This window comes from Gouania willdenowi, chromosome 1 (assembly GCF_900634775.1).
Source record: "Gouania willdenowi chromosome 1, fGouWil2.1, whole genome shotgun sequence".
NCBI lineage: Eukaryota > Metazoa > Chordata > Actinopteri > Blenniiformes > Gobiesocidae > Gouania > Gouania willdenowi.
In genome coordinates this window covers 12943444-12965963 of record NC_041044.1, presented here as the reverse complement: position 1 = coordinate 12965963, position 22520 = coordinate 12943444, and the positions used below count along the sequence as shown (strand labels likewise).

General features: G+C 38.5%; 1 protein-coding gene across 1 annotated transcript; it reads left to right on the top strand.

Annotated features, from left to right (window-relative positions):
* The first annotated feature begins 9442 nt into the window (after window positions 1–9442).
* Window positions 9443–21386, top strand: LOC114462390 (signal peptidase complex subunit 3-like). The gene is made up of 5 exons (XM_028445198.1): window positions 9443–9573; window positions 9702–9775; window positions 10381–10457; window positions 11482–11597; window positions 21203–21386. The coding sequence occupies exons 1-5, from the start codon at window positions 9443–9445 to the stop codon at window positions 21324–21326; spliced, it is 522 nt and encodes a 173-aa protein (XP_028300999.1). The 3' UTR covers window positions 21327–21386.
* Window positions 21387–22520: the final 1134 nt, after the last annotated feature.

Here is a 22520-nt window from a genome sequence, read left to right as displayed (position 1 = left end):
ATGGGTGTGTGTGTGTGTGTGTGTGTGTGTGTGTGTGTGTGTGTGTGTGTGTGTGTGTGTGTGTGTGTGTGTGTGTGTGTGTGTGTGTGTGTGTAAGTACAAGGTCCTCCTGCACACCCACCACTGTCTGCACGGTGATGCCCCCACCTACCTCACTGACCTCCTCACACCACACACCTCAACCAGGACCCGGTCAGGCCAACAGCACCGTCTGCTCACGCCCAGGACGCGGCTCATGACCATGGGGGACAGGGTTTTCGAAGCTGCCGCTCCTCGTCTGTGGAACGCCCTTCCTGACCATCTTAGGTCTCCACAGACGGTGGATGCTTTTAAAAAAGGACTAAAGACCTTCCTTTTTAAAAAAGCCTATAGCTAATTTTAACTTGTCTTGCTTTCATTGTTGTATTGTATTGAATTTTTATCCTGTTTTACTATGTAGCAGTTTGAGATTTTATTTGAAATGTAAAGTGCATTATAAATAAAATTCATTATTATTATTATTATTATTATTATTATGTAAGTGTGTGTGTAAGTGTGTCAAAGGGTGTCCTTCAGATAAACTATGTTTTGGGATTGTGAGCAACTGACCTTAGAAGAAGAGCATGAGACAGAAATGGAAAGTTACAACTTAAAGCATTAACTTGAATAAGGTCTAAGAGCAAATATATGAGTAAATGTAATTAATCAATTTTGCCATCACACATATCTATTAATGTATGCCTCAGATTAATTAATAACATCCCAGATGTATGTCCAAAGTGTACAGACTGTGTTCACCTGTCTCTTCCAAGGCAATAAAGCTACAACGCACTCTTAGGTAACGGGCGGATCTGTCTACCAGCAGGGGTGAAAAGCAACACATATACAAATAAACAAAAATAGTTTTGACTTCAGTTATTAGCCATGTATTTTAGTTCAGACATTTTAAAGCATAACCCACCCCAAACGCTAGAGCGTAAACCCATGTACAAACAAACACAAAGCTACGCACTAAAGGCGCGAGGAAAACTATGGTTTGGCAGTCCATAAAAAGTCCATGAACCTGGAGTCCAAACCCTGAAGCCTTGTTCCCACCGCAGGCTCGGTCCTATGGGGTAAAATAAACATGCTTATAGCAACAGGTACTGTAGGTGGTTATGTGGCTATAGGCAGCCTGGTTACTCATAAACACCAAGCGGCTTCCCTCCCGTGCATCCAAAGTTGGGCCAGACGATCCCAGACGCTCCGCAAGTAAACACAAAAGGTACAATCCACAAAGAAGTTAGCTCCACGGCATCGCAGCTTTGGGCAGTGTCAAGTCAGCGTGTGACGTCACATCACCCTGAGCGTCCGCGCACGCAACCTGTTCCCCTCATATAGAGGTAATATCTCCAATTCACAATTACATTCATTCGTTTGAATAAATCACCAGTACTAAAAAAAAATATCATAATTAAATGATTTTATATCCTCTGTGACCAGGTTCTGCACAATAAATGACATTTTAAACGGTTTGGTTCAGCCCTGCTGGGTGACACACCTGTAGGAACCTATGTGGTCCTTACAACTGTAGAGGGACACTGGCTCACTGTACAATATGTGGTACTGTAGGAAGATTGCAGTGTTTTGGGAAGGAATAAGAGATGACATTGAAGAAAATATTTCTAAGAAATGTATTTTGGACCGAAGACTATTATTATTTGGTTATACCCAGATAAATATACAAATACAAAGAGTGAAAAAATGTTTATAAATATAAGCCTGTTGAATGCTAAGAGATCACTGTATTGGAAAAAGAGTCATGGACCTTCTGTGGATCAGTGGAGACAACAGATGTTGTCAACCAATGTTAAAGCCTTTGAGCATGGGAAATAGTGTAATGGTTTGCTTTATCTTTGTTATTTCTTCTAAATGGGCATTGTGTTGTTTTTAATGTATGTTATGGGTGTTATATCCTAAAAATTAATTAAAAAAACTGTATAAAAAAAAAAATTGTAATAAAAGTGCTCATTAACAGGATCCATCGTACAGTCTTATGGCAGTCGGGATAAAAGAGCTCCTGAACCTCTCAGTCCTGCTGCAAATGGACAGGATTCTGTCACTGCGGCTGGTTTCCTGTCCGACCACCGTGTCGTGTAGGGGGTGACTGCTGATACTGAGGATGGACTTCTTCAAGCTCATCATCCTACTCTCCACCAGTTCGCCAACAGAACACACACCCCTCCCCATCACTGACACACACTTACGGACAGCTTGTCCAGTTGGTGCCCCTCTCTGGCCATTAACCTGTTCCCCCAGCACACAACACTTCCCCACCACCTCCACAATGACCTAACGTTCCCGTCACCCCCACCTTTAACAAAGCAATGCGTGTGTGCGGTCAGTTATGAACATAATCAAAATGCTGCTGCTTGTGAGTAACTTAGAACTCCTCGTATAACTTTACATGAGTCAACTCCATGTATTTTTTTTTTTTTTTTTTGCAAGACAAACAATACAAGTAGAAACACAACACCATTAAAAACAACAAAAAACAAACAAAGTACAGAACAGGAACAGATTAGTTATACAGTTAATATATACAGACCTTTTCCAAAAAATACAATATCATGGAAAAGTTGTTTAATTTCCATAATTCCATTCAAACAGTTAAACTTTCATAAATTATAGATTCAGGACCCACAATTTAAACAATTTCAAGTATTTAGTTGTTTATTTTTACATAATTTGGGCTTCCAGCTCATAAAACCTATGAAAACAGTAATTAAAAAAATTAGGATACAGTGAAGAAATCAGCCCAAATTTTGCAGGGCACGAATGTCTTAAACTGAGTGTCACACACTAGATGGGCTACAACTGTCGGGTTAGAAGAAAGACTGGACTGTTGGCCAGTGGTCCAAGGTCCTCTTTTTTCGATGAAAGTAAAGTGTGCCTTTCATTTGGGAATCAAGGTCCAAGGGTTTGGAGGAAGACGGGTGAGGAACAGAACCCAATCTGTTTGAGGTCAAGTGTGAAATATCCACAGTCAGTCATGATTTGGGGCGCAATGTCCAGTGCAGGTGTTGGTAAACTTTGCTTCTTAAATCCAAGGTCACCGCAACAGTCTACCAGAATGTTTTAGAGGACTTCATGATTCCTTCTGTTGAGGATCTGTATGAAGATGCAGATTTCATCTTCCAGCAGGACTGGCCCCTGCCCATACCACCAGAAGCACCAAAACCTAGTTTGATGCCCATGCGATCACAGTGCTTGACTGGCTAGCCAACTCGCCGGACCTCAACCCCATTGAGAATCTATGGGGTATTATCAAGAGGAAAATGAGGGGCACCAGACCCAAAAACAAAGAAGAGCTGACAGCAAGCATCAAGGAAATCTGGGCTTCCATAACTCCCAGGCAATGCCACAGACTGATTGCCTCAATGCCATGGCGCATCAAGGCAGTGATTAAGGCAAAGGGATTCCCAACCAAGTATTGAAGATTGACATATCATTTTGAAAGTACTATATTTTGATTGATTTGATGTGATCCTAATTTCTTTATTTTTTTTCTGCAAAAATTAAAAATAAATGCTGATTTCTTCACAGTATTCTAATTTTTTGAATTCCTGTTTTTGTGGGTTTTATGAGCTGGAAGCCCAAATTATGTAAAAAAAACAAATACTTGAAATTGTTTAAATTGTGGGTCCTGAATCTATAATCTATGAAAGTTTAACTGTTTGAATGGAATTATGGAAATTAAACAACTTTTCCATTATTTTCTAATTTTTTAGAAAAGGTCTGTACATATACAGTAAAACAACTGTGTGTGTGTGTGTGCAGATTTTTTTCAAAGTGAAGTCTGTCAATTTTTGTCCCAGTAGTTATTAATAGTCAGGTGAGGTGGAGTAATAAATGATAAATAAATAAAAAACAGGAACAGATAACAGAAAAAAAACTATTGAAGACAAAGGTTAAGAAACGGAAGAATACGCAGCTAACCGTCTGAACTTTTATGGAAAAAACTCCAAAATACAAAACTCTTATCTAAAAAACAATTATGATACAAAAACTTTGAGTACAATAAAAAAAAGTGTTAATTCAATTCAAATCAACTTTTTTTATGTAAAGCAATTTACAACAAAGTCATCTCAATGTGCTTATCAAAATATAAAATTCATAATAAGAAAGAAAAAACCCAATAAGATCCACATGAACAAGTATTTATCATCTAACAAAATCAACATCATAAACACCATTAAAGAAACATAAACAATTATTTATTATAGCCTCCATACTCTCCAACAACATATATCTCATGAAACGACAGCACATCTGTTGTTTGTGTTGGAAACACAGAAATACAGAGAAAATGAAAACAACAACAACAACAACTCAGAACAGCCTCAGTGAGGAGCATCCACAAAGTCAATCCTTCCTTTTGTTCCATTCACTGTAGAAAGTACCAACAATGTTCTGACCTTAGCTTTGCTGAAGCTCTGGTAGCTCAGGTGTTGGTCTCCATCTTTTTAAAGCTGTTGTTTTTCCTCTAAACAAAGTTTCTCTTTCATCTCTAGCGCTGTCATCCTGACTGTAGTGTTATCCCACCCACTAGCTAGAGAACGTGTCATCTATTCACTAATGTACTGTGAACTTACGTATAGCATTTAGCATAGTGCGGTTACGTCCAAAGGCAGCACTCTACGCTGCCTTTGGACGGAAATGGTTGTCATCTTGGGGACCTGACTGCACATGCGCAAACACGTAAAATCACGCGATGAGAACGGAGGCAGAGGAGCAACATGCCTTTGGGAGGGGGCGTGGCCTCCCTCTGCCTTACAGTGGAGCGAAAAAAAAAAAAAAAAAAAGACTGTGAAGCTGTTCCAGGAAATAGCGCTGTTTTGTAATTTGGGCTATGAAACGCACAAAATGCGGACACTTTCAAACTTATAGGTACTGTAGGCTATTGGAAATGGAAAAAATAAATAATTTATAATTATATGATAATTAAAAAAATATATATAATTAAATAATCAAAATATCAATTCATCCTTGGGTAGGCACTGCCTACCTTGCCTACCCTGACGGCACGTCACTGACATCTACAGACCATCAACTTTCCCTGTGGCTAACCTTAAGTTTTAAATCCCTGGTAAGATAACTATCCATCAATCCATCCATCTTCATACCCACTTATTCCCGTTTATCAGGGTCGCGGGGGTCTGCCGGTGCCTATCTCCGGCTTTCATAGGGCGCTGGGCGGGGGTACACCCTAAACAGGGTGCCAGTCCATCACAGGGCAAGTAAGATAACTAAACCAACAAAAACACTATTCTGGAAGAAAATAGAGATTTTAATTGTGTGGGAACAAATTCATTTAACCACCAATGTACAGGTTAAATATGTATGTTTTATGTGTGGCAAGGAATGAGTAATTAGCATGTGTTGATCACATGATCATGTGTTATCATATTCATGTTACTTTTTGTAGACTTTCATATACATTAACTAAAAAAATCTTCTTTATAAACATCGTGTTCATGTAAACTGAGATGTGTAAGAATTTGAAAATGAAAGATACTGTGTTATTTATTTTGTTTTGTTTTTAAGTTTCCATTTACATAATCAATTAAAAATCAAATGAAATTAAATCAAACATTATTGTGCATAATCTTAACTGTATATAATTTAATTCACTGTATTGTCTTCATAGAGAAGGTATTTATGGCTCCAGGAGGACTTCAATCCAGGTGAGATGAGATTAAATGGTTCCTTGCAGACCCCTGATTTAAACTATAAATGAATTATTACGTGTCTGGACACAAAACTTCCCCACAGTATGTGTGTAATAAACACTGGTTATCAACCTGTAGCTTTTCACCATCACAAGCATCATTATCTCACATACACACTCTGTAGCTCTGTACATAAAGTAGCACATATTCTTGCATGTTAAGCAGTGAGTCAGACCATGTATAAATTCTCTGATAATACAGACATTTTCACATTTTATCATCTAGTTCAGTTGAAAACATGTGTAGAACTGAAACGGTTCCAATGCCTAAACATGCTATTCTACTGTAATACAACACGGAAACAAGCATGTTGAGTGTCTAAGAAAAGCACTAAATAAAATCCAACGCATTAATAATATTATTATTCTCCGGTATCCGTGAAGTTGCCCGTAGTATTGTAGTTGTTGCTAATGAATTCAACCAGGACTCTAAGCTATGCTTTACGACGACTGTGTCCTCTAGAACTAAAGTATCCTCTTTACCTGTCAATCACTCATGTTAAAGTTGTGCCGACTGCAAATCATTAACATCTTTATTTTTTAACTCGATTTCAAAGTAAAAATCAATAAATGGATGAATATCTAGCACTCTGGATGACGCCATTGTGATGAACTCTGACCCGGAACCAGTCTCCATAGGGAAAAAAAAAAAAATTCAGAAAACGGATTTTTTTTAAAAAACTAATTTGGAAAACAGATTGATAAAAGAAGATAATTAAAAAAACGGATTTAAAAACAAAAAATAATTCGGAAAACTGATTTTTTTTTTCCAGGTTAGAGAAAGTCGTACAGTCAATTATACACCAAGACCAGACAGGATTTATTAAAAATAGACACTCCACAGACAATGTTAGAAGACTGTTTAATTTGATCAACATGGCACTCCTTGCTGTCCTTGGCAAATTTGGCTTTGGAGAATCATTCATACAATGGATCTCCATCCTATACTCTAAATCAAAGGCCTCAGTAACCACACACCAACTTCACACTGCAGAGGGGAACCAGACAAGGTTGCCCACTCTCACCTTTGCTTTTTGCAATATTTGTTGAACCTCTCGCAGCAGCTGTTCGTCAGAATACTGTTATTAAAGGAATCCACTCATCCATCTCAGAACACAAAATTAATCTTTATGCAGATGATATTTTACTCTATTTGGAAGAACCCCAATCCTCATTAGAAGAATTATTTAAACTAATAAACAGCTTCTCTAAACTATCAGACTATTCCATGAACTGGTCAAAATCATCAATCCTTCCTTTAACGAAAAATTCATGGAACCCAGCAACCCAAAACCCACAATACCCCTCCCCCACAAATATAATTAAATATCTAGGCTTAAACTAAACCTGGATCCGCTGTTCGATAAAGTCACAGAAGATCTACGGAGATGGAAGAATCTCCCGATCTCACTCCTTGGCAAAATAGCCTCAGTAAAGCCTGGACATTACAAATGTTCAATTAAAAACTAACATGCTGTCTCTAATCTGCCACAACCGCGACTTTGGAAACAGAAAAACACCGCTCTGTCTAAAAACATGGGAAGAGAGTGAAATCAATCATCTCCAAGACCTCTTCAAAAATGATAAGCTCAGGACATATAACAATCTAACCCAAACATTTAATATAAATAAAAGTATTTTTTTTTTTTTTAACAGTACTTACAAGTAACAGAGACAATCAAGAAAAATACTCCAGTAGTTGTAATCACCTTACAACCTCCAGAACTGGCTTAATACATGATAAAAATCTCAACAAAATAAAAAAAAACTATCAAAAATATACAGATCACTCTTGAACACTAACTTTAATCACTTATCAATCACTAAATGGAAAGCTGAACTCTCAATCACCACGAACACCGATTTCTGGACAGAAATGTGTTGTAATACTTTTAAGATGTCATCTTCCTGGGGATCGTGCTACCTTGGGTGGGGTGGGGCTGGTGGCCTGGGGCACGCTGTCCTCCGGGCTGTGCTGGGGGGGGCGTCTCTGCTGGCAGCATTGGCATGGGGTGGTGGTGCCTGGCTGGGGGTCCTTATGTTCGTCTGCTTATTGGTCTGTGGCTGGCAGGGTGGCCCTTCTTGGGCAGTTGATGGTGTCCTCTCTCATCGGGGGCCAGGGCCACCTCTCTGTGGAGGGCGTTGTATCGTTGTTTCCATTTGACATAAGTCACATTTGTAATCAATATCTAACTGGGTTAGAGTTATTATTGGGAAGTCCAAATATTGTTCTTTTGATTGTTTCTTTAGACGCCATCGTTACTACCTTTGCTTTCACATCAGCTCATGTCTCTCTATCTCTTCAGTTTGACATAAACCATTTTAGTTGATCCTCATATTGTTTCCTCTGATGAATTCAATTGTACTTTAACTGTTGATTTATGTTTGTTTTGTTGATGTTAATCAGGTTATGGATCAGCCTTTTTTTGTTTGTTATTGATGTTTTCTGATTATATATTGTTGTAGCCCTGGCTGCCTCCGTCTGCTCATTGATATGAATACGTATTCATTTCATTGAGTGGGTACTAAACATGATTTTTTTTCTCATACTTTGAAAAGAAACTACATCTCAAAAGTATCTTACCTAATTCTGTTAAAAATATATGTATGAGATAATTGCATTTGCCCTTAGCTCCAAAGGCTAAATAAATTAATTTTAAAGTGTTTTATAATTTGTCTCTGTATGTTTTCTTACATCAAGCATTTCAAATTCATTTGAGAAATTGATAGTTTTGTGATTTTCATAGTGAGACCTTGAACATTTATTTATTTATTTTACACAAATGTTTAGTTTTCATTACAAGATTGGATCTTGGTTTGAAAATACATGATTAAAGTAAAGATCAATTTTAATTTTGGCAAAAACGTTCTTTTACAAATGTACAATTTTAAAATCATGTAAAATTTGTTAAATCTTTCTTAAAACCTTAAAGAACTATTGCATCATAAAGACGCGTAAAAAAAAAAAAAAAAAACCTCGTTAAATAATAATGAATAAAGGTTTAAAAAAAAAAAAAAAAAGACACTGCTTCTTCTTATTCAGCGTTGATCGTTTTCCGGCTGCGGCTGTTTCCGGGAACACATCAGTGAAGCCACCTTGACCCTTCACAATAAGATGACGACTGATACAAGTATTTGTAGTCCAGATTAGAAAGCCACAGGTCAGATGGATCAGATGGGTTCAATCCCTGGGGTGGACATTTGGGTCTTTTCTGTGTGGAGTTTGCATGTTTTCTCTAAAAACATGATGTTAGTTTGATTAGTCTGTAGATTTACAGTAGGATAGATGTGAGTTGTGTGAATGTGTTGCTCTGTGATGGACTGGCGCCCTGTCCAGGGTGTACCCCTACCTAGCGCCGAGTATGAGCTGGAGATAGGCACCAGGAGACCCCCACTACCCTGAAAAACAGGAACAAGCAGGTCTGAAAATGGATGGATGGATACCACTGGCAATAACAAAGTTCTGAGATGAACCGGAATACGAATAAGTGAGTTTAGTTTAGTTTAGTTTAGCTAGGCTGGCTCTTTGTGGGGACATGGGACTCCTCTACAGAGAGAAGAAGAACGCTTTGGTTTCAAATGACTTTTGTTTTGAAAAGTGTGAAAGGGAAGTGACTCTTGTCGTGCGTCAGTCTTTACTTCCGTGACATAGCGCTGTGTGTGTGTGTGGCTAAATCTCGTGTGATCCTCAAGATGAACACGGTTCTGTCCAGAGCGAACTCTCTGTTCGCCTTCTCTCTCAGTGTCATGGCGGCGCTGACGTTCGGCTGCTTCATTACCACGGCCTTCAAGGACCGGAGAGTGCCCGTCTCTAAAGTCATGCTGTGAATCAGCGTTAGCTTACACACACACACACACACACACACAGTGAGCAGGTGTGCTGTTACCATGGTGACGGTGGTCCTATCTTTGTGTCATGGCTCTGAATGTGTTTGTTTTTTCTTTCCAACAGGAAGAACGTTGATGACTTCACAGGACCAAGAGAACGGAGTGACCTGGGCTTCATCACATTTGACCTCTCAGCTGATATCCTTTACCATATATATATATATATATATATATATATATATATATATATATAGGCCTTTATCATAGATATCTACAATAATATAGGCTTTTACCATAGATATCTATGTCTCTTACACCAGGGGTCACCAACATGGTGCCCGCGGGCCCCAGGTAGCCCACGTGCACCATGTAAGGGGCCCTCAGGCCTCTTCTAACAGAGCACTATATTAACCAATGAGCTTTGTCTAAAATCTGATTTATTTGTCAAACTTCTCAAACTCAGAGATAAATACAGGTCAGAGTAGTAATAGAGTACATACTGCACTTAATACGTTTTTGTATTATATTAACCATCTTTAAATATGTTGAAATGTTGCAGATAGGATTTAAAGAAGCTGCAGATTGTGATGTGTATTAAAAAAATGCAAAGTGGACTTTTCAAAAATAATAGAAAAATGTAAAAATTTTACAAATTTTAAATGAGTATAATTGCATAGTATACGACAAAAAAGTGTTGCATGTTCAAACATGTTATGTTTTTAAGTTACTGCTAATTTTCCTTCTTATTTGAGTATTTGAGTGAAACCATATTTATGTCATGTAAACACTTTAACTCTGAACACATCTACAGCCCATCTTTGACTGGAACGTCAAGCAGCTCTTCCTCTACCTGTCAGCGGAGTACGCCACCAAGAGCAACGTGAGACACACACGTACACACACTCCAACACACTGATTACCGCTACTGTCCGGTGCGGTAATCAGTTTGTTAAGGACCCACAGAATATTTTGTACTATAACGATCTGAAATCTGAAACCAGATTCTGAAAAATTAAAGTTTCTAATTTCATCAGAAAAAAAATGTTTCGCGCTTGCATCGTTCTTCTGTAATCATCAGTTGAATAGAGGCAAGTTTCACACAAATCACCAGTTTGTGACAAAAAGCTGAAAAAAATGTCTTTTGCCGGAGGTGAAACCTCCGATGTCGGGGTGAAAGTGCGATGTGTGGGTGTGTGAGTGAGTGTGTGTGTATGTGTATATGATGTGTGTGTGTGTGTATGTGATGTCTGGGGTGGGTTTGGACGTGCTCTGGCCTTCGAGATTAAACTGAGGCCAACTGACATTCCTTTAGAGAAACTGTATTATGGGAGTATGGGCTGTATGCCACCACAGTTTCCTTCTATAAAACTATAAAAAACAACACTGAGATCAGGCTTTTGATAGCAACATTATTATTATTTTACTATCTATGTCAGAGTTGAATGGATTTCTTACTGTATTTTGGCGTTCCTCCAAGTCTCTCCCCCATCATTCTGCAGTGTCACCGTTTGGCCCCTTCTGATGGTTTTCTCTCACCATCACCACACTGTCAATAGTCCACATAGTTCCACACATGCTCTGGTTGAGTGTGAGCTGGTGGGAACTTCAGCATCAACTCTCGTAGCGCCATTTTCTGTCTCGTAACCTCATTTCCTCTCCCTCTGAGTTCTGCTCATCACAGGTGATCTCTCATCTAAAGGTGCTCTGCTGCAACCTACAGGTCACCAGTGGTTACTACATCACATTACAGCTTAGATATGGATGAGGGACCTCCGCCAGGGTGTATTTTAGTAATCTCTGTCATAAAACACAAATGACAAGTTTTCTCGTCAATGGCATTGTGTGTTAAGAGCGTTTGCCTGTCTGTGCACTCATCTGTCTGTCTGTCTGTCTGTCTGTCTCAGGCTCTGAACCAGGTGGTTCTGTGGGACAAGATTGTTCTTCGAGGAGAAAATCCCAAACTGAACCTCAGGGACATGAAGTCCAAATATTTCTTCTTTGATGACGGGAACGGGCTCAGGTACCACATGCGCACACACACACACACACAGCTCTGCTTCTGCTCTGTGTGGGACCGTGGGAACGCTGCAAGTGTGACATTATTTTTATCCTGACCAGTTTTTCATTGGTAAATGAAGCATTGTGATCTAAACGGAGGAAACAGGACCAGATTAATCAGTCATGTGATGAATTATGGGTGAATTTAGCTGAAGACATAATAAACACAGGCAATGGACATTAAGCCATTTTAAAGTGTTTTTGATATATTTATTATCTAAAGTGTGTGGACTGAGGCAGATATAAACATTATATTTCCGTGTGTGTCTGTTGTGTAGTTGTTCTAAGTGTACACAGGGGGGCAGACCTCACCTGCTCAGTAAATGATCCTCCACACAACGTTTAAGTCCAGTTTTCACACGTTCATAAAAAAACATCTTTGTTTTGCTCCTCCTTAGATGTGAAGATAGATGATTTTCACCTTGGAAACATTAATTTATTAGGGGGCATGCACCAGCGGTGCTAGGAACGCTATTGTAATCGTAAGGATTTCTATTATTATTATGTTTCCCCCGGTAAAAGTGGTGCTGCAGGCTAAACCGTGCAAGGTAGGGCGGTGCCCTTTGGTGGTTGGGTCCAGACCTCCTCGCGTACCTTAGACGCAAAAATTCACATATCTGCCAGCAGGTGGTGCTATAACAAAGGTCATTGCGTTTTGGCCAATAACTCCCACATCGTTTGTTGCGAATTTAAAACCTTCATATCCACAGATTCCTTTAATAGTACAGAATCACCTGGGCTAGGCCACGCCCATTTCCGCTGAAACTTTTGTTGGAGCAAAATCGCTAAAACTAAAAAAAACCTACTTCTTCGAACTCTTCCTTGGGAGTGAAACTTGGCACGTAGAGTCTTCAGTTGGACGTGATATACAGTTATTAAAATAATTTTGTTAGGGCAAAATATGCTCAAAATACTAACGAGTAAAGTTTTCTAGCTAGCTATTAAAACGTGAATCTCGGTCAAAATAAATGCTAACACCAAATCTGAGATCCATGGTTGACATGTGACTGAGGAAATGCGTCAAATTTAAATAATATAGTCCCCTAGGGGGCGCTACAAATAACGAATATTTATATCTCTTAAATGGCAAGACCAATTTTTACCAAATTTGAAGGGTATGATATTGTGTCCCTCCTGAGGCCATATCTCAAATTTATTCACGATTGGTCAAAGTGGGCGTGGCTTATTACATCATAACATATAAATAAACAAACATTTATTTCTGCTGAATTATTATGTTGAGGGCAGTGAAATTTACAGGGTAGATATAGAAGACCACACAGACCGCCAATACCAAAAATGGCACCACTAGGTGGCGCTATAATTGCAAAAACATTTTGGCCTTTAACTTTCACAATTTAATTCACATCTTCAGAAATTTCGTATTCCATAGTTCCCTATATAGAGTCACTACACATCAAAACCTACTTTTTAAAATTCCTCTTTGGGGTTTTGTCCAATCAGTGTGAAACTTGGCACGTAGAGTCTTCAGTTTGACCTGATCTAAAGTTGATAAAATAATTTTGTTGGCTCAAAATATGCGAGAATAATTACTCAGTAAAGTTTTCTAGCGAGCTGTAAAAATGCATAACGGTTGCATATCTTGGTCAAAATAAATGCTAACAACAACAAATCTGAGATCCTTTGTTGCCATGTGATTGTAAGGGTATGAGAATTTTATTTTTTAATTTACGCCACAAGGGGCGCTGCAAATATGGGAAATTTATATCTCTTAAATGGCATGACCGATTTTTACCAAATTTGGTGGGTATGACCATTGGTCATTCCTGGGACCATATCTCAAAGTTAATTGCGATTGGTTATAGTGGGCGTGGCTTATTACTACATATCATATAAATAAACAAACCTTTAGTAATATGTTGAGGGCTGTGAAATTTACAGGGTAACTATAGAACAGCACACAGATCACCCATACCAAAAAATCCACCACGAGGTGGTGCTATAATGGGTGCAAATGCATTTTGGCCTGTAACTTTCACACTTTAAATCACATCTTCCAAAACTTAATGTATGACCCAGCTTTGTGGCCAGAAGGCGCATTTGTGCGACGATACTATGAAGTGCGTAAACCCGCAACAGTGGCTTTTGGAGACGCAAGGTTAAATGCGCCTGTGATGTAAATATCATTGAGGGTCGTATCATATAACACTTGGGGCCTACATTTAGGACAAAGTGCAGCGGATAAAGCCCGACGATTAATTGTTGATGAATTGTTTGAAAACACTGACATTCTATGTATACAGGAAACTTTACTTTCGAAACAAGACCTGGACAAACTTCACTCTATTAATTTTGACTTCCACGGGGCAGGGGAGTCCTCAACAGACTTGAGTTTGGGGATAGTGCATGGTAGAATATCTGGAGGTGTGGCCATAATGTGGCACAAAAAATATGATCCAGTTATTAGTGTGATCAGACTGAATGTTGATTGGTGTATAGGTGTTAAAGTTACCAACGACAATAAAGTTTTTATTATTCTGAATGTTTACACACCATTTGAATGTCATGATCATGAAGCTGAATTTCTATGAAAACTTGCATTTATTGGCTCTTTTATTGAGGAAAGTGAATGCACTTGTATTTATGTAATGGTTGACTTTAATGCCGACATCTCTGATGTGAAGTCCATGTTTGGCCAGCATTTAATTAAATTTTGTGAGGACAATAAGCTAAACTTGTCAAGTAAGGTTCTCTTACCGAGTGATAGCTACACATATGTCAGTGAAGCCTGGCATACAACTTCATGGCTTGATCACTGCATAAGCTCTGCAGATGCTCATGAGGGTATAGTGGACTTTGAGATTCTGTATGGGACGGCAACTGCGGATCACATGCCTGTCTTTGTTTCACTAAATACAGAGAGTCTACCTGCTATAACAGCTAATGATAACCAAACTAGGGATAGGAAAGTAGAGTGGGCAAAGCTCAGATTGTGATCTACAGTACTATTAATATCTGACAGAAATCAATCTTGAATATTCCCATTCCTTACAATGGTTTAACGTGTCACAGGGAGGATGTGTGTAAGATGTATGATTTAGTTGTGGCTGGACTAAAAGACTCAAGCATACCATTTTGTAAAAGAAGTGTCAAACAAAATGCCCGACCCGGAAGGAATGAGCATGAGGAAACACCACCAGCAGGCTAAAGTGGCCTTCACAAGCTAGGTAGCTGCAGGTAAACCAAGGACCGGACCTGTAATTGAGCATAAAAAAACAGATGGATAAACAATTTAAATATGCTGTGCGGTACATAAAAAGGACGGAGCACAATCTGAGGGCTGACTCTTTTGTCCGAAAACTGTTGCAAAATAATGTGCAAGACTTTTGGAAAGAAGTCCAGGTCATGAATGCTTCTAAAGTTCCTCTACTATTTACTGTTGAAGGAGTCACTGAGCGTGATAATGTTGTGGCGCTGTGGAGAAAGCATTACAGTGATATATTCAATTGTGTAAAAAGTAAAAACTTTAGTATTGGTGACGTACCCAATGACAATGTGGTTGTCACTAGTGAGGAGGTAACTGAAGCCATTAGCAAACTATTAATGGGTAAATCTTGTGGTTCAGATCAAATCACAGTAGAGCACTTGAAATTTGCGGGTCATAGAGTTATGGTATTACTTGCTTTATGTTTATTTATTTATTTATTCAGTTCATTTCCGACATGGTTGCAATCACAGAAATTCACTTTGACATTCAGAGCAGAAATCACATTGTCCGTTTTTTTTGCATGCCGGAAAGGGCGACGGAAAAAGGCAGTTTGCTTATCTAGATCCGTCCCCTGCTTTGAACACAGAAAATTTTACATCAAACCTCGTTTCTTTCCTGGTCAAACATTCTTATCTTCTTCATACCACAATTTCATCTTTTCATTTATGTTTTTTTTTTTCCTTTTTTGTGTGATGTGTTCTCATCTGCAGTCATTGTTCCTGTTATTACTCCTCCTCACTCTCGTTGTTATCCGTATCCCCTCGGGCTTTCTTTTCCAGACGTTGTTTACATTCCTCCAGCTGTGTTGATCCTGTATGCGTGTAGGAATATCCTCCGCGTCTTCTCCTTAAATCTTGTCAGATTTTTGGATTGTTGTCTCTGCATCAAGGTTATTCCAGAGTTTCATGGCTCTATACACAGTACTATGTTTCCCAATGTTGGATTTAACCCTGTCTAGTTTAAACACGTTATGTCTGAAGTCATAGGCATTTTGTTTGTATGTGAAACATTTTTGTATCTCAATCTCAATCTTTTATTTGTATAGCGCCAAATCATAACCAATGGTATCTCAAGACACTTTACAGTAGAGCAGTCTTAAGGACGGACTCTTCATTTTATGGATACACACATATGCATATATACACATACATATGTATCCCACACCCAACATGAATTCATCATGGCGGCAAGGAAAACCTTCTGTTAAGCAGCAGGAACCTTGTGTGGATCCCATTCCTATGATGAACAGCCATCCACGTTATGCTGTGTTGGGTGTGTGCAGAGGAAAGGATGGAGACAGAGTTGTTGAGACTCTGTAACTCCACACTGAGGATCCCACGGACCTGCAAGACAAAAGCCAGAAGGAGTACAGGAGCAAACACACAAGGGAAGAAGCAGACATAGAGGGAGTGTTTGAGAGAGGAATGGGACCCTCTCCGGTCCCTCTCTACCCTAAATGACCTCTCTCTTAACGCCCTCTCCAACCTCTCTCCAACCGAGCATGCCAGACCCCCCCCCCCCCCGGCAGTCTATGCCTATTGCATCTTAACTATGAGCTATGAGCTGGTTCCTAACTAAAGCTTTACCAAAGAGGAATGTTTTGAGCCTAACCTTAAAGGTAGAGAGGGTGTCTGCCCCCCGAACCGTGGTTGGTAGATGGTTCCAGAGAAGTGGGGCCTGATAACTGAAAGCTCTTCCTCCTATACTACTTTTAGAGACAAATGGAACAACGAGTAGTCCAGCATTTTGAGAGCGTAGTGTTCTGGGGGGATTGTATGGCACTCCAAGCTCCTTGAGATAGACAAGTGCCTGTCCATTTAGGGCTTTATAAGTGAGAAGAAGAATCTTGAATTCTATTCTATATTTTATGGGAAGCCAATGCAGAGAGGCTAATACAGGAGTAATGTGATCTCTTCTCCTAGTTTTAGTCAGTACACGTGCTGCAGCATTTTGAACCAGCTGAAGTGTCTTAAGCGACTTGCTCGGGCAGCCTGCTAAAAGAGAATTACAATAATCCAGTCTAGAGGTAACAAAAGCATGGACTAGCTTTTCGGCGTCGCTCTGAGACAGGATAGGTCTGATTTTAGCAATGTTACGGAGATGAAAGAAGGCAGTTCTTGAAGTTTGTTTTATGCGAGAGTTGAAGGATAAATCCTGATCAAATAGAACCCCAAGGTTTCTAACAGTTGTGCTTCGTGCCAGAGTAATGCCATCTAGGGCAGTTAGGCTAGCATAGGTTTCTCTAAGGTGTCGTGGGCCCAGTACAATGACCTCAGTCTTGTCTGAGTTGAGAAGAAGAACATTTTGGTCCATCCAGGCCCTAATGTCCTTTAGACAGGCCTCAAGTTTAGATAGCTGATTTGTCTCACCTGGCTTCATTGATACATACAGTTGGGTATCATCAGCATAGCAGTGAAAGTTAACAAAGTATTTTCTCATAACATTACCAAGGGGGATCATATAGATACAGAAGAGGATTGGACATAGCATAGAGCCCTGAGGAACCCCGTAGCTTACTTTAGTGTACGCAGAAGACTTATTATTCACGTGTACAAACTGGTACCTATCAGATAGGTAGGACTTAAACCAGTTTAGGGCAGTCCCTGTGATTCCAAGTAATTCCTCTAATCTCTCTAGTAGAATATAGTGATCTATAGTGTCAAAAGCTGCACTATACTGTACTACCACATCAGACTGTATCTGATGTTGTAGTTTTTTAAATGAAGCCCTAAATGCGTGTATTTGTGTGTTGTAGTGTATTATTTCTTGTAGTTTTAGGTATTTTGCCTTTTTAAATAATTCGTTTGTGTGTGCGTTGTGTGGTGCTTTATGTAAAATTCTTATAGCTTTTTTTTGTAGTTTAAATAGTGGTTCAAGATACGTTTTGTAGTTATTACCCCATATTTCGGAGCAGTAATTTAAGTGCGATGCTATGAGTGAAGAATAGATTGTTTTAAGTGATTTGGTATGTAGGATTTGTTGAAGCTTCCATAGGATGTAACTGCTTTTAGCAACTTTGTTTTTAACTATTTGTATATGTTTTTTCTAGGTCAGCTTCTCGTCCATCCAAACTCCTAGTACTCTATATTCTTTTACTTGTTCTATTATTTCCATGTTCATTTTCAGTGTTATATCTCCTGTTATTTTTTTCTTTCCGAAATTGATGAATTTTGTTTTGCTGACGTTTAGGGCTAGTTTATTTACATCTAACCATGTCTGGATTTTTGATAATTCTTCGTTTGTTGACTCTATTAAAGTTTTAATGTCTTTACCTGATCATAGGATGGTTGTATCGTCTGCAAACAACGTTAGTTTGAGACAATTTGAAACTTTGAAAATGTCGTTTATGTATAAAATGAACAATTTTGGCCCTAAAATTGAACCCTGTGGCACACCACATTGTATGGTTTGGCATTTTGATGTGTGTTCTTCAAAGTCAACATATTGTCTCCTATTTGTCATATAGCTTTTAATCCATTTTAAGGCGTTGTACTTTATTCCGTAATTTTGAAGTTTTTCTTCTAGAATATCATGATTAATTGTGTCAAAGGCTTTTTTTAGGTCCAGAAAAATTCCGAATACAAATAGTTTTTTTTCCAATGCTTCTCTTATATTCTCCGTGATGTCAATTATAGCCATAGCTGTTGAACGTCCTTTTCTAAATCCATATTGTCCTTCATGTAGTATATTATTGTCTTCTATAAATTTGTTGAGTCTTTTCATGAAGAGCTTTTCCAGAATTTTCGATAATTGTGGTAATATTGATATAGGTCGATAATTAGTGAAATTCCATTTTTCTCCACCCTTGTAAATTGGTCTGATTTTTGCAATTTTCATTTTGTCTGGGAAAACCCCATTCTTAAATGATAGATTACTTATATGTGTTAGTGGCGGGGTTATTTCAGCTGTTATGGTTTTTATTAGACTCATAGTTAGATTATTAACGTCTCTGGATTTTTTTGAGGTACAGGTTGTGATTTTTCTGTCCACCTCTGCTTCTGTTACTTCTTCGAGTACAAAGTACTTATCAATGTCTTTCTTCTCATTGTCAAAATGGTTCCATTTAAATGTTGGGTGTTTATTTATCCCTTTCTCCGTTTCTTTTCCAGTATTTATGAAAAAACTGTTGTTCTTGTGCTATTTTGTTTTTATTGTATTCTTTTACGTTGTTTATTATAAAGTGGTCTGCATTTTTTTCTTTGCCTTTGCGCATGGTTATGGAGTTTATAATTTCCCACAATTTTTTGTTTTTATTGTCTTTTAATTGTTTTTCATAGTATTCTCTTTTTTTTCTCTTAGTAAATTATTGACTTTGTTTCTGTATTTTTTATAACGTACTTCTGCTTTCAATGTTTTTTCTGTAACATATCTTTTATATAATGTGTTTTTCTTTTTGCATACGTTGGCTATTTTCTTATTAATCCATGGTACTTTGTTTGTTTTACTTTTGATTGTTATTTGTTTCAAAGGGCAGCATTTATCGTATATTGTTATTGTGTCTGTAAATGTGTCATATGCTACGTTCACGTCTTCTTCATTGAAAACACTCTTCCACGTCTCTCTTTTTATCTGTTGTTTAAAGTTTTCTAGTTGTTTTTCTCCTTCCAGTCTTCTGTATGTCAATGAGTTATGATTTTCAAGGTTCGTCTTCTCGTTAGTGTTTAGTATTGTAAATATTGGTAAATGATCAGAGATGTCATTTATTAATATACCACTCGTTAGAGTTTTGTATGTTTGTGAAGATGCTGTCTATCAGTGTTGAGCTGTGTTTATTAATTCTGGTTGGTTTCGTTATGAGAGGTTTTAATCCATTTGTGTACATAAAATTAGTAAAGTCTTCAATGTGTGTATTTTTTTAAAGGATTTAAAATGTTTATATTGAAGTCTCCACATATCAGTAATCTCTTATATTTAGTTTCTTCTATCATTTTAGGTAGTTTCTCATTAAATATGTCTATTTTACAGTCAGGTGCACGATACAAACAGATTAATATCTTACGTCCCTCTGGACTTGTAATTTTCACTGTTATACATTCCATCACTCCTTCCATGGTTAAACTGATCGATTCTATAATCTCCATCTCAATATTTTCTTTTCACTGCAATGTTAACTCATGGTATATTGTTCTATGCTGTCTGTTGTACTTGTGCCTGTAGTGAAGGATAAAACAGGGAAAATCTCCAGTATTAACAACCACAGGCCTGTGTGATATCAAAGGTCTTTGAAATTGTACTCGTGGATAGATTGAAGAAATATGTTATCGCCACTGATGAGCAATTTGGTTTTAAAAGTCAACATGGAACTGATATGTGCATCTATGCCCTGACAGAGGCTGTGAGGAAGTACAGAGGACAGAAATCCACCATGTTTATGTGCTTCTTGGATGCATCAACCATGGCAAACTGTGAGAGGGGTTCCTCCCTACCTAACCCTAGGTTTTTGGTACACGCATCAAACAATGCAGGTTAGATGGGGAAGTGCAACATCAAGACCTTTTTTTGTGACTAATGGGGTGAGGCAGGGTGGGATCTTGTCACAGATGCTTTTTAACCTTTACATGGACGATCTCTCCCAAAGATTGAACAACTGTAATACTGGCTGTATGATAGGGAACGGCTGTTAAACCATCTACTTTACACTGATGACCTGCTCATCATGTCACCCTACTCTGCAGGCCTGCAGCAACTGCTTAAAGTGTGCACTGAATATGATGAACAATATGACATCAGGTTTAACACTATAAAGAGTGTGTGATGATTGTGAGCACTAAGGAGTGTAAGGCTGTATTTCCCATGTTCCACTTGTCAGAAGAGGAGCAGGTGGTTGTGGAAAAAGTCAAATACTTCGGTCACGTGATCAGGAGTGATATTTCTGATAATGATGACATTCAGAAGCAGTACTGTAAATTGTATGCACAAGCTAACATGCTGGTGCAAAAATTTAGTATGTGTACAGCAAATGTAAAAATAGCTTTGTTTAAAGCCTACTGCACACCACTCTACACTGCCCACTAGTGGTGCTGCTACACAAAGGCTACATTCCATAAGCTACAAGTAGCATACAACGATGCTCTCAGGATTCTTTTGAAAGTTCCTCACTGGGAAAGTGTCAGTCTGCTGTTTGTACAGAATATTGTGACCACATTAAATGCTGTAATAAGAAATATAATTTATAAATGTATGATAGGTTCATGGACTCACATAATGAAATGATAATTGCTCTTATACGGAATGACCAAAGCAGTATCAGGTACAGCTCAGAGCTCTGGAGGCACTGGAGTAAGTGTTTATATGGACTATATTAGTGATATTCTCTGTTACGTTTGGTTGTGTTACAGGGCCAATAAAAATATAACCCTCACGCTGTCTTGGAACGTTGTTGGAATCCTGCCTCTGGTGGTCGGAAGTGGACAAGTCAGCCTCCCGTTCCCAGACATGTACGAGACTACCAAGAGCTACTGATCACACACACAGTCCAACAGCTGTTCTGTTTTGTAATAAAAGTGGTTTTGGAAACTGTGGCATGGTCTTCATTTGTTTGAGATAAACAGAATTCAGACTAAATGTTCCTGGAGGTAAGCTGTCCTGCTTGTAGCCCCATCCCAATCATGTCAAAGGTGATACGATCCGATATAACGGCTATTAAAAATGGAACGATCACGCTGCATTTTGGATTATCTATATATTTGATTATCTACAGGGCTTTAAATTAACACCAGCTAATTGCGGTGGGTAACATTGTAGCATTACTAGCTATTTTGGCTGGTGAAGAAGGAAACAGATACCACTGCATCTGTTTGAATCAACAGGCTGCATGGCTACGTGTTACGTTAGCGTGATTGTTATGGTTTGGTATCAGAAGACAAACGAAATGGTGCAAAACCAACAATAAAAGCTGAAATTAAGTTAGAAACAAACAAACGTGGTGAGATATATTAGTAAAACATGTGTCATGGCAAATTTGCGGTTGACCTCATTTGGAGACATGATTTATTGCTCTGGTTGAGTGATGGAGTCCAGGCGAGGCATTGATGATTTTATAAAAAAAGGTTTATTATAAAACTAAGTAAAAAAAGAGTACAAAGTGGAACAAAAATTGGTGACCGCCCGGCCAGGCGATCCGATGACAGAGTAAAACACAGTTCTAACTCAACACGTATATTCCCCCTCCGTCCCCCTCCCTCCTCCCCCCAGGAGATAAAGAGTACAGGGTGGAGGTGATAGGAGAGAGTGAAAAGAGACAGTTTCTTCTTTGGGTCAAAACAACCAGTTCTGGTATCTGCTGGTTGTCATGGGAGTGGAGGTGTGTGTGTGAATGGATGTGTATGGGGTGTGTATGTGTGACTATGTGAGTGTGTGTAGGCTTGTGAGTGCGTACACAGAGGGTGCCTGTGCGTCTCGACCTTGAGATTGTTTTGGGAAGACGTGCTTTTGAAGAGATGGCCTGACCCAGAGCTAGAATCAATGGAAAGTTACAACCCAAGGCTTAAGGATTAAAATATGAGTAAATATAATATTAAGCATAACTAATAATTTTGCCATAACACATGTTTTCTCTACAGTACATGTAATTCTTATTGATTAGTGATTACTTCTATTCTTAACATCAGTGTTTCAGGAATCCAATTTTCATCTGAGTGAAGTTAGTTTATTACG